Source organism: Crassostrea angulata, chromosome 4 (genome assembly GCF_025612915.1).
Source record: "Crassostrea angulata isolate pt1a10 chromosome 4, ASM2561291v2, whole genome shotgun sequence".
NCBI lineage: Eukaryota > Metazoa > Mollusca > Bivalvia > Ostreida > Ostreidae > Magallana > Magallana angulata.
Genome location: NC_069114.1, coordinates 4060763 through 4073654, shown reverse-complemented (window position 1 = coordinate 4073654; position 12892 = coordinate 4060763). Strand labels below are relative to the sequence as shown.

The window sequence follows — 12892 nt, the reverse complement described above, 5'->3', positions numbered from 1 at the left end:
AGGGGGGTAAAGTTGATTTAGTATTTCCTAATCCAACATGAATAGCTGCTGTAATTATTGGGACTTGCATGTATATGGACTTTGGATAGTGATGTGCGGCTAGGGTAGCTCAGTGGAAGAGCTCCTGACGAGAGTTGCAGGGGTCCAGGTTTGATTCGCTGTCGAGCCATATATTTTCATTCTGTGTATAATTATGTTCATTCCTATTATCCTATTACACTGCAATAAACATTTTTTATGCGACTAAAACTAACTAGTAATGTACATCCAAAGCTTTACATATACCTATGGATGGGTATGATACACTAATTGTCATGTTTTTAGGTTCAGTTGGAAGCTTACATTTGATGAATTAATCAATGAATGAAAACAAAAAACACCACAAAAAAGTGAGTATAAGAATTGTTTTAATATAATACATGGATATTTTATTAATTTAAACAAATGAAATGAGAATGGTCACATTGCCATAGAAACTATCACAGATCAGTTAATTCCCATCTCTAGCTGTCAGTAGCACAAATCATCGTCCTTCCTCACAAGTCTGTATAGGAGTGTGTACACTGATGTTCACAAAACAATGTTCTTCTTCAACGTCCAAGAATTTTAAAGAAATATTCAACCTGGAAAATGATAAGAATTTTTTTTTACAATCATATAAAAATTTACTAAAATAAGAGTTAGTATTTCAGTGACATTCAACATGTACTTGTAAGTATTAAATCAATATATGAGCAAAATATAGACAAGTTGTCTCCCTTTTAACATACAAGAAGGACAAAAAATAATTGCCAGATATTACAGGTACATTCAGCTTTTTCCTCATCATTAATGACAATTAATTTTTGCAATACATGTACAAATTAGTAGAATTATCTCCAATTATTGAGAAATACTTTAATGTCACATGTTCTTCACAGTCAAAATGGGTTTCACCATAAAAAAAAGAATTCTCATATAGATATTCTGAAACTTATAGATTGGAGGCTAAATTATTGAAAAAGACTGTACACCAACCTCTAATAATCCGTCCTCTGGGAGATCGGTGCTGTGGACCGCGTTCCGGACTTTGTCGACTCCAAAGAGAGCTCTCAGTGTGCGGGGGCGGAGGTGGCGGGCTATCTCCTGTAGGGACAAAGGGGTATACAATAAACCATGCTTTATTTGTGAACATAGTCCATTCACTGTTTAGAAGTCTACCTTAATTTCTATACAGAATATAAACAGAAAAAAAAGTTCACCAAAACACTGGTTGATATATTATATACTATATTAACAGTTGGACTTAAATTCATTTATTATATTCAGATTCTTTTACTAACAACAGAGCTGAATGGACTAGAGGACACTGATTCTTACCGGGTCCGAGGGGCCGACCATTTCCCGGAATGCCTGGGGAGCGTTCTGTGCACGGATCTCCATGGCGAGGCACGGCCCAGAGGTCAGCTCAGCGACCATTGACCCATATTCCTGGACTACCCCCTTGTAAACCTCGTAAAACTCCTCCGCATTGGCCTTCTCCATGTTAAACATTTCCAGCATTGAGATTTCAAATCCAGCCTCCAAAATGCTGCTGATGATTTTTCCAGCTAAACCTGGAAGTGTACGGAATTTATCGTTTAAATGGTCAATCAGAATGTTGCTATACACTGTATATACATCATCCAAATATTGAACAGCGTGTACAAGTACAATGAAGAGAAATACATGTACATAGCAGAATAAGTAAATACATGCATAACAAATACATATAATTATTTTCATTGAAACATTTATACTATGTGGAAAAAATAAACTTAAATCCATTAAAAATCAGATCTTTTCAGGGAACAAAAACACTGACAAAAAATATGTGTTTGACTAAGGTGTATTTAGTATTAATCATCCAACTCATAAATACAGTTAATAACTGACTGTGAAATAAAAGAATTTAGTAAGAGTGCTTTAAAATAGTGAATTTTTTTACTATTCTGGCTTTACCAAGATATAAACGAATGAATTGCTGATTGTTAACGTATACATGTTGGATTGATAGTCCATACCTGATTTGACGGCGTGGGGCTTCACCACACAACATGTGCAGTCCGTGAACTTGGCGGTGTTCTGTCTAGATGGACCGTTACTCGGGAAGAAGAACTCAAGCTCCCGGGCAGCCGATGAACTACTGTCTGAGCCATGACAGGCATTCTCTGTTTTATCTACGATAGAAAAATAGAACTCAGTTTATTATTACGGTAGGAAAATGCCTCTTCAATCTGCAGGCCTATGTTATTGTTGACATTTATAGCCAGTGAATACATCCACTCACTTTTACCAAACCGGGCGCGGATGGACTGAGGAGCCTCTGAGCGGGCGATAGCGGAGTCGGTGGGGCCGAGGGCCTCCCTCCACTGGGATACACAGTTCTCTCCCATCAACTCAAACGCAATCACTGGACCACTGGTCACAAAGTTCAGGAGGGTACTTAAAAAAAAACCAAAGATCAAAATTACATAAAATTTGAATCTTTTCTGCAAGTCATTTTAAGTACATGTATTTATATACATACAGCCTGAAATCTTCAATATGGGCTGATACAATACAATTTTTAGTTTTAATTTGATTTTTAGTAACAGAGGCTGACAACAATTTGATTTTTAAAGGCAAATATTAAATTTAATGAAGAAAAAAAATCCATCAAAATTTCCATCATGCAGCCAATCAACAAAATCAACAAAATGTTCAAATGCTCTCTCTTGATTCAATGTTTTATAAACATTAAATTAGTAGGACGTAGAAAACATACAGGTATATTTATTTTTAAAGTAACGCAAAAGTTCATAAATTAAAAAAATATCAACAAAATGATTGGCATTAAAAAAAAATAACCCACTTAGATTGTATTTAAAAATATTTCAAGTTGGGTACATTTTGTTAATTTTCAAGTTTCAGTTTTTGAAAACTGGCCTTATTTCATTGATCATCAATATACGATCTGTAACAATTTTTGTTGGGGTCTCTTACTCTAAGAAAGGTTTTCCCTGGTGCTCCTGGTAAAACTGGAAGGCCTCGTTCCGGTTCAGCTGGCACATTTTTAATTTTGTAATCAGGAAACCCTTCTGACAAATCAGGTCAATGATCTGTCCCATCTTAGACATTGCATCTGGTTTGATCATCCCCAGAGTTCTGGAAAAAAAAAAAATGAAATGAATGTATCCCCAGAGTACTGGAAAAAAACATATGAAATGAATGTGTGTCTTTAAAATAGTATCATAAGAATTTGAACACAAAACACAAAACAGACACAAAACATGCAACTTGCTTTAAAATTAATTCATATATAAAGCTATCTCTTTTACATTAATATTATTTTTCATTTTCTTTAATGTCAGCATTTTTAATTTAAACAAAATGCAAATATGCTCAAAATAACAATGCCGTAACAGTTATACAAGAATATTTAGTAATAACCGTATGAAATTAATACAGTTTGGATAAAATGAAGCATCTTTTCTTTGAGGATACCTTTCTTTTTTATGTGAGAGTCTGGCTCTGGTGAAGTCATCTCCATAATCCACAAAGTTCATCTGACGCGATAGAATGTTGACGGTGTTCCCGATGTACAAGTCTTCTGGGCGAATAGTCTCAATCCGTGTCTTCTTCAGGAACATTCTGTGATTTTTTATGTCAAACTGTAAAAGAGTATAATCATAAATTAGCTTAGGTACTGTAATGAAGATTTCAGCATGTCTAAAAAGAAAAGACAAGAATTAAGTTACATACACTAGGTACATGTACTGTATATTGGTTTATCATTAATGATTCACTTCATATGCATGTATGTTTAAAAATCTAATAGTATGATACATTTACAAAATAAGTACTGATACAAAACAAATGTTAACATTGTTAAGTATGTACCAGTGGTCTTTGCAGATATTCAGTGCAAGATTTTCTAATTCATTATAATAATAGTGCATGACCAAGAGGAGGATACCAAACATCCATTAGGTGAAATTTAGGAATTAAATAGCATTGATAGTACTGGAATGATAAGTCTACAACTGATTGAGTTTTAATACATGTACTTACCATCTCTACTGTGCCATCTTTGACATAGTACATAAACTGGTACCGCCTGATGAAGGCAGCGTGAGGGTCGTACCACTCGGCTATAAAGCAGAACCGTTCCTCTCCTTCTCTTTCCTTAAAATTTAATGAAAACTGATTTAAAACATTGTTCATATTCAATATACCATGAGTAAATTATATGGTTTTGTGCTGGTAAACCAAACTAAACTAAATCAGTGTGGCGGAATATATATTTATGCAATCATCACAGCTTTGATTTGTTTGATTTAATTAAAGTAAATATGTCCGAGTGCATGACCAATTTAGGTCGTCAATTTAATAATTTCATCACAATCATGCACATCTTAACTGCATGCATGCTTCATCATATTGGAACCAAAGTAATCAACTCTTTGATGCAATGTTTTGTATACAAAGCATACCCCTTATGCATGCTATAAAAAAAAAATTGTCCACATACTAGATCTACCAACAATGGTCATGTTTACCGTCATGTTGATGTAAAATGCATGCACTGTCATTGACCACTATATTGACTGTATTTAATATAAACATATCATCTTTATTTCAAACATATAGGCCTACGTACAAAAACAACCAATGGATCATAGTGTCGGTAAATTTACAGAAGATTTTTTTTGTAAGTTTAACTATGTGCTGTAAATCAAATTCCAATATAACAGTGACATATCAAGTTCTTCATTCAATGATCACAAAACAATATTCAAAAATTCAAATCTTCCATCGCAAACAGTAGAAAAAGGATGGTGTATACTTTGAATGCTATTATACCCCAAAATATTAACAATGTAAAGCTCCTAAAAGACTTACCATCTTTGTTAATTTACAATCACACAAGTGTCCACATGCAGTTTCTAACTTGAGTCTGTTGTTGTTCCTGGCAACATTAGACAAGGTATTTTGAAAGCCTCGCTCTGATTGGATAAAATTATGAGTTCCTTTCCATTAGGTTTTAGTTATTTCCGGAATATAGAGTAAATATTGTTTATTGCCGAATTTTGGTAAAAGAACTGAAGATACGTTAAAATGTAACATTTCAACAGAATTTGGCAAAGGTATGTATCATCGTACATATGTTTGAGGCATATTTAATCCTTTTTCTGAATAAAATTACGCTGTTATCTTGGAGGTAATTCGGGTTTGATGGAATACTATACAAATATTGACTGGGGCTGAGGGCAACATTGATTATATTAGCCCCCGAGGGACGAAATATTGCCCGACGCGAAGCGGAGGGCAATATTTTCGTCCCAAGGGGGCTAATATAATCAATGTTGCCCGAAAACACAGTCAACATTTGTTTTGTTATATGAAGAAACAAACCAAAATTTAAGAAAGTAATTGAAAACAAATCGCCGTAATTTTCTGAGCTCAACAAAGAATTCACGAATTCAATTTTGTGCAAAGTTCATTTCCAAAATATCCTCAGCATCAAAAGGTCACTGGTGACATTCCGCCGACAGTAAGAATTAACATACAGATGTTCTACCTGATTTTACTTCACAGTAATTCGCAAATCCTTATATATCCGTTATGATAGAAAACCGTCGCATTGCGCGTCCGTTGTTTACTTGCCTTGACTGACGTCTATTATGACGTTACCTTGTTTTGGAGTTGCGAATAGTTATTTACGTCATTGTTTACGAATCAACAAATCAGAGGCGATTATTTTAGATAGAGGGAATGTTCTCTAGATATTATTCCTAGCCAGTCAATATCAAAAAAATATTGACCGGTCAATATTTTTCCGACGAGCTAATAGTACATTTATTGACTATTCGTCTATATAGAGTTATATGGTGAGAATATACTACTGAATATAACAATGATAATGATTCGACACTCCACTTCTTGATTTAGTATTTATTTATACAGTTGTAAAATGTATATTTTTTGAAAATTAATAAATATATTTTTATAGATTTTTTTGACAATGTAAGAAGTCTTTATTTAACTTTATGGATGATGAAAATGATAAGTCGTAAATTATTAATGTGCAATTTGATAGGGCTGTAACACATTTTCAGACTGGGTATTGGGCACAGCCCACTGATTGGTAGTTATAATCACGGCTGGTGGTCAAATGCTTTTATTGCCTCCTGATTTAATCATCCAGTGATCAAGCTTAAAATTTTGTTGAGTTTTAATTACGCTTTAAGTTTACGCAATTGATATTATGTTTTCCACCTGATTAAGTACTCCTGCCTCTATTCATACTTTGTGACAGTCAGACCAGTACAAATACCAATGCCAGATTATTTCTCTCATCCAGTTACAACTTTTTAAATAAACATTCTTTTCAAAAATCAAATATTGATCGATTTTCGCTCTCTGGCATGCATCTTCTCTATAGCCAAGTGTCCAATTTGTGAGAAAAACGAATCCAACGCTTGGCTAGCGAAGATGTCTGGCATGTAAAATAATATTTGAATAGATTAAATGCATCTTAGAAGTTGCGAATAAAATCAATATGTTTAGATCAGCTCTCTCAGAAAGATAGAGTGTGTTCAACATGTTCAAATTTATAAATAGATCAAATCCAAATGAAGATATGGATTATTATATAGTTTTATATTTAATATTGAATATTAAATTAACCAGACATAACCAATCATACTTAGGTTCTGTAACAAAATCACAGCAGTAGCACATGGTGCTACTCACAGTCAGCATTATCACAGCGTACATATATTATGTGCTCATCTATTCCTAGTCATTCAGTGATTATTTAGACTTATTCACCGGCTAGGCAGTACCATTTTGATTTTGATCTGTATTCCTGAAACAAAATTGAAATATCTGGATTGACAATTTTGATTGTAATTTTACTGTAATATTCTATGAATAGTATTGTAGTTTATATACTGGTTAAAAAAGACTAGTCTACATTAATAATTAGTTGAAATGAATGTTAAATCCTTCTTTGAGGTACAATGCTCTCTGACATATATATCACAAATAGAATTTCTTTGGTGTAAGTTTGTACATTATCCCTATGTCATGTTACTGACTTGGGGGCATTTTCACACAATTGCTTTGATTTATCTATCAAAATCTGGCTGGTCTGGTCAAACTCAAGTGAACTAAAACAGTAAAATCGTGGGCTTTTGTTGAACAGCTGGTGAAACACATTCTCATATTTCAGTGTGCTGCATCATTATCAGATTTCACATCATCACGTTTTATTTCAACTTGACAAGGTGCAGAATCTTTGTGTATTGATTATCTACAGATACAATTATACATGTACCATACTCTGTCCCAAGATTCTGCTTCCACCACTTTTTGCTTAATGTTTCAATAATCATGAATATTTTTGTGCCCAAACTATGTTCATCCTCTAGAATGAAAAAAAAGTACAGATTATCTGTTTTGATACACCCCCTTTACTGCTTCAGGTTTCAATACACAATAAAAAAATATAAAGCATTGCAGAAGACATGAAAAGTACCTGCATGATAACGTTGAAAAATTGTGCAAGGTATCTTGAGTACTTCCGAAGGGAGAAAAGATGTAAACATTTCCCATTTAAAATCTCTGTAAGAAATTTGTTTTCATTCATTTTAATTTCTCCGGGTAAAAATGGATGAAATATCATTGAATAAATTTAGAATTTTTTCCTTTGTATTGATTTCATTTTAGTACTAGTACCATACAAGGTACCAAGACTCGGAACCTGCAAGACTTTGAGTCTCTCCTCTGTTTATTAAAATGCAAACACAAAATGTAATTATTTAAAAAACTTGCAATTTGTGATTATAAATCACTTTTTTCCAACAATGCATACAACATACAATCATGTATTATAATAAACTATTATAATATATGCTACTGTAATATAATAGTATTTATTACTTAGTTTAGTTTCATTTATATTTCCTGATTTTCACTGCAATGCTGCATAAAAAGCATCTTGTGATTTTGTGGAGCTCTTGATGTTGTGAAGATGAAAAAAAAAAGATGATGTATGCAATGATGAATAAATGCTTAGGATCTGAATAATATATCCTATCCCCAGCCCACTAAGTTAAAATTTGTTAAAATCTTCCTAATGATGTGAGTCTTTCAAAATTATGATTTAAACACTCATATGTCTGTTAATTAAAAGTACACTGTTATAAGGAACTTTAATATGGAAGTCTGCTGTGTTTACAAAGTTAAACAATGATCTCCATTACCCTCCATCAATTAACAGTGAACCAAAGTCTCATAGTTATATATTTCATAACAACATTTCTTTTCTATGAGTTATTGAATATTCAGTTGCTAATTTTATATTATCAAGTACATATGATCACTAAGAGTAAGAGGACTAGTGGAAAAATTGACTGATTTGAGAGGGAGTGATTGATAATGGAGGTTTTATTGAGTAACCCTGGAGAAAAAGCATTGTTCTGACAGATTTAATGTTACCAAAGGTCACTTAACCATGTCAACAGAGAGAGGCTTGTACAGAACTGTACGTTATAGGTGTAAGTGGTTAGGGATCTCATGCGTGAACAGAAACATGACGTTTGTGTGACAATCAACTCTGACTAGCTGTTACTTTCCTAACAGATTTTATGGGATTTATCAAGTAAACTAGGAATATAGAGGCATATATGTTTTAGGATTACTGTGTAAAAATTTGGTAGACCAGAGGTAGGTTATACATTTATCATGAATTTGAGAGAAAGTTTTCTAAATGAAAGTATATTTGTTTAAGTGCAGATATATGTAGTTTTACCTTTAGATAAAATGGCCGAATTTATATGCGTACATGTATGAACTACAAAAAGATTGTTATACAACGAATAACAATATTTAAATATCTTATGTACATGTATACACGCTATATAACCCAAGGCATATGATTAATGTACTTTATTTTTTATAGAATTTTAGCACAATCACAATGGCCGAGCCCTCGGTCAGGCCTAAGACTATCATAGCCAATCCCCAGGTGATTCGGGAGACCTCCAGTGAGGCCCACAACAAACGCAAAGATGGAAGGAAAAGCAAAGCAGCATTAGAAGACAAAGGTACAGTCCTTGTAAGGCAACCATTGCCAAAATACAGCTTCCAAACACAGACTCGAAAGCCCAGTGTAGAGACCAAATATACCCAACCTGTGGCAAATGTGGAACCCTACCCTAGGGGGAGCTCTTCAGAAAATGGAGGTAAAATTGTGTCCAAAGTCAGCCCCCTTAAAGCAGGGGACACAGAGACTGGTAGACAGAGTGTCGGAGTGAAGGAGGCTGCTGCTGTGAGGATGACACCAGAGTTAGTACAGACCGACAGCAAAGACAGCACGGGGATTACCAGTGGAGGGTCGGAGTCCGAGGAGATCAGGAGACTGAGGGAGGAGAACGCGGCCCTGAAGAACCAGCTGGACACGCAGATAACCAGCCTCACCAAGCAGCTGGATGTACAACACCAGGTAATTAAAGGGGCATCCATAAAACTCTAAAGTATTTTCCGATAGCATCAATAAAGAAGGTTGTGATGAAATATGTTAGACACATGGCTCAAAGTAAGCTTTACTTTGAGAGGAGACATTGCATCTATGTGTTATGTTTATAAATAATTATTGTTTCAATTCAATTTTTCAGTCTTCAAGTTCATGAACTGTCATGATGAACTGTTAGAATAGCTCCTGTTTTTTCCTTTATATATATTAATAAATGTTTATTGTTGATAAAATGAATGTATGAATTAAAAAGATTTCTATATAATTCAGGTAAACACTGAGTTGAAGAAACTGTTGGTGGCATCAGTTGGTGATGACCTACATTTTACAATGGAACACCTCGTGAGGTAAGAGGATTAAAATAAATACAGTCATGTACATGTATTTACAAAACCACTTCTGATATCTGAATGTGTAAAAATCATAGAAGGGCCATGCTCCTCAAAAAATCTTTACTGCATGGTCTAGGGTCTCCAACTTCAAAAGTAATTTTTTTTTACAAATTTTTAAACAATTGTTTAGCATTTTTCACTTGTAAACATACTGATACATGTTATTGCACTAATTCCGTTGTCTCTTACAGAGACAAAGCTCAGCTGTCTAAGGAGCTGGGCCACTTTTCCAAGAAACATTCAGAAGACTACGAACATTTGGACAAGATCTCCATTCAGGCTGACATGTGGCGCAGCAAGTTCCTGGCAAGTCGGTAGGTACATGGATATGGAATATCAGTCCTTAGTTGTAGGGCTTGGTCAATTAGGTAAAAGAGTTAACTATAACTGTAAATAAAGAAACTGTATCAGAATGTAAGATCGGAATTTCTTCTTATGCAGTCATTTTGTGTCTTTATCTATGTACTAAATGTATTTGCTCTGTAGACTGATGATTGACGAACTGGCCGCGGATAAAGCTTACCTAGCCATGAACTGTCAGGAATCCCATAATGCACTGCAGCAGATGTTGAACGAGAGACATGAACTCAGGAGAAACCTGTTTGAGACCTACAAGTAAGTCATCAGTTGTACATCCTTTATACATGTAGACTCCTTTACTGTCATTTATTAGGTACCGGGTAAATTATCAGTTAATTTGTTTGATCTTTTATCGCTTATTCAGTACAGCTATTTTAGCATTTTGTTTAAATTTTTAGAAAAGTTCTACAGTGTATATGTATGTGTGTGTCTATATGCATTGTGGCAACTTATTGGAAAAAGAGTGAAGAAAAACAATATGTTTCCCCTTTGAAAGGGGAGACATAATGATAAAGAGTAAACATTTAGAATAGTGAAGGGTGTATTAAATCGTAATTGTATTAGCAAGAGATCCACCAAGGGGAAACATCCCATCATGACAGAATATGTTTTTATAAGATTTTAATTCAATTTTAGGTCTTTAGAACAAATTAGATCTGCCTTTGACCCGTTGACCTCTCAGAGAACCACCAAGCCGCCCTCCACCAATGCCCTTGACCTTGCCCGTATGAACCAGCGACTGACCGAGAACATTCGGTACCGCCTCCTCCCCCACGACAACGTGATCCAGATAGAGGCTGGACCGGCCTGGGAAGACAATCTGACTCTAGCCGAATCTTACGCCCACCAGGTCAGTGCTCTCAGATTCCTAAATTTTCTTTTCAAATGGTTTTGATTTGCATTCAATACAAATTTTGATGATTGAAAAAGAAAAGTTTGATGCATACATAAGCTGAAAAATTAAATTCAATAAGAACAATCAAGATCAGTTTTTTTTTTCTTCAAAATAGCATTGTAGTTTTTGAAATATGAAAAAAACAAACCAATTTGCAATGTAAAATTATGCAACATTGAAGGCAAATTAATACATTAAAAAATGATTGTTATCAAAAAACCAATTGTATTTTGAAATCTTACTGGTAATAGAAAAGAAATTGATGTGTACAATTATTATTTACAGCTTTTGTCTCGAGAAACAGAGAAGGAAACCAATCAAATGACCTTGACCTCAGCCATGGCCAACCGTTACCATCCCTATGCCAACTTTGACAATCTGACTTTCAACTGTTGTGAGAAGTGTAAAGGGGAGCTAACTGCTGTCTGACTCTAGATTGGAGGGCTGGAGCATTCAACAATGTGATCTGAAATTTCTTGGACTTGATTTTTATGATATTCATCGTTACAACATGTTTGAATGTAAACATATCATTGGTGTGTTGCTATTTACTGCATTTTATAAAATGTAAAGTTCATTTTTAAAATGATATTTATTTCTAATTGTTCATGTAGCATTCTGATAAGTTCATTTTTATTTTTCTTAAGAAACTGATATAGTATCACCAGTTGTGTCAAACAAACACATAAAATCTATTTGTTGTGTATTTTAACATAATTCACTAGGCATGATATTTGTTGAATAGGGTTCTGGTAACAATTTAGTTGGTACAAGGTAGACATCCGTTTATTTGTTTATCTGTGATGTTTTTTTCTATGTAAGGACAATACTACATGGGCCAAAGTTTTAAGCCCTGTACATTATTTCAACTTCCAAGCATTAAATTAATGTTTAACCAGAAAACAGCAATGGAGAAATTAGTGTATAAAGATGATAAACCTGCACTTGATAAATATACATAGTGAATGGAAGTTATAATTTATTGTACAATATTTAGGGAGTCTATAATGATTAGACATTTTCTTTTAAAACCCCCTCTTTAAATAATGTTGTTTTGTTGTGCAGGTGATTTTAACCTGGGGCTTTCATAAAAAGGAAACCCTTGTGAATGGTGCAGCGAGTTATTTTTGCTGGTTGCTATATTTTGACTATTTTGGCATTGAAAACTGATTTGGCAATATTGAAGTCCCTAAACTTATAACTTATTTACTTTTATGTGTTTAACTCTTGGAATTGTTAAATTGCACAGACTTTTAAATAACCTGCTATACACCTATGTGATATTGTTTGTAAAATATTGGTGAAGCATAAGCATTCAGTATTTTGATATTGTTTATTACATGTAAATCAATCAAACGTATCAAGACAATTGTAAAGGAGAAGATCTGGTACGATGTGAAGTCTTATTCCATTGCATGTACAGCTGTACCAGTGTTTCTTAATCATTCAGTGTATGTGTGGTTGGTGCCATTGATTTTATGTTGTTTAAGCCACGAAAGTTTTTCAGCTTTATTTTATTGTTTTAGATGGTGCAATATGAATATGAAAGCATTTTGTCACATTTTAAATAGATTGAAAAGAAATAAATATATATGTGTACTAATCTATTGTTCAGATGATCTTTTCCTTATTGTTTTGGTAAAAGCATTTACTTTTAAAAAGTTGTACCTCTGTTAAGACAAAAAAAAATCCCAACCAACATTA

At 33.8% G+C, this 12892-nt stretch overlaps 2 protein-coding genes across 3 annotated transcripts; one reads left to right on the top strand and one right to left on the bottom strand.

Moving 5' to 3' along the window:
- Positions 1-390: 390 nt before the first annotated feature.
- LOC128180998 (nucleoside diphosphate kinase 7-like) lies at positions 391-5020 on the bottom strand. Its single transcript, XM_052849233.1, has 9 exons — positions 4903-5020; positions 4072-4185; positions 3505-3671; positions 3004-3165; positions 2309-2463; positions 2043-2198; positions 1360-1595; positions 1018-1125; positions 391-623 (listed from the first exon to the last, which is right to left on the bottom strand). Exons 1-9 carry the CDS (start codon positions 4903-4905, stop codon positions 591-593), a joined length of 1134 nt encoding a protein of 377 aa, XP_052705193.1. The 5' UTR covers positions 4906-5020; the 3' UTR covers positions 391-590.
- LOC128180997 (golgin-45-like) lies at positions 5020-12791 on the top strand. Of its 2 annotated transcripts, none has more exons than XM_052849231.1 (7): positions 5020-5147; positions 8969-9511; positions 9812-9888; positions 10125-10247; positions 10420-10548; positions 10930-11143; positions 11474-12791. In XM_052849231.1, exons 2-7 carry the CDS (start codon positions 8987-8989, stop codon positions 11615-11617), a joined length of 1212 nt encoding a protein of 403 aa, XP_052705191.1. In that variant the 5' UTR covers positions 5020-5147; positions 8969-8986; the 3' UTR covers positions 11618-12791. The 2 variants fall into 2 exon arrangements, with proteins under 2 accessions (XP_052705191.1, XP_052705192.1); XM_052849232.1 differs by lacking the exon at positions 5020-5147 and adding an exon at positions 8567-8733.
- The last annotated feature ends 101 nt before the right edge of the window (positions 12792-12892 follow it).

Excerpts from the sequence above, each read along its gene's own strand:
- LOC128180998 (XM_052849233.1), bottom strand. Across the intron at positions 2,199-2,308 it reads CCGCGCCCGGTTTGGTAAAA|ATAAAACAGAGAATGCCTGT; the intron begins GTGAGTGGATGT and ends TTTCTATCGTAG. Across the intron at positions 1,596-2,042 it reads GCCCCACGCCGTCAAATCAG|GTTTAGCTGGAAAAATCATC; the intron begins GTATGGACTATC and ends GTACACTTCCAG.
- LOC128180997 (XM_052849231.1), top strand. The coding sequence starts at position 8,987 with ATGGCCGAGCCCTCGGTCAGGCCTAAGACTATCATAGCCAATCCCCAG. Across the intron at positions 10,549-10,929 it reads AACCTGTTTGAGACCTACAA|GTCTTTAGAACAAATTAGAT; the intron begins GTAAGTCATCAG and ends ATTCAATTTTAG. Across the intron at positions 11,144-11,473 it reads CCGAATCTTACGCCCACCAG|CTTTTGTCTCGAGAAACAGA; the intron begins GTCAGTGCTCTC and ends TATTATTTACAG.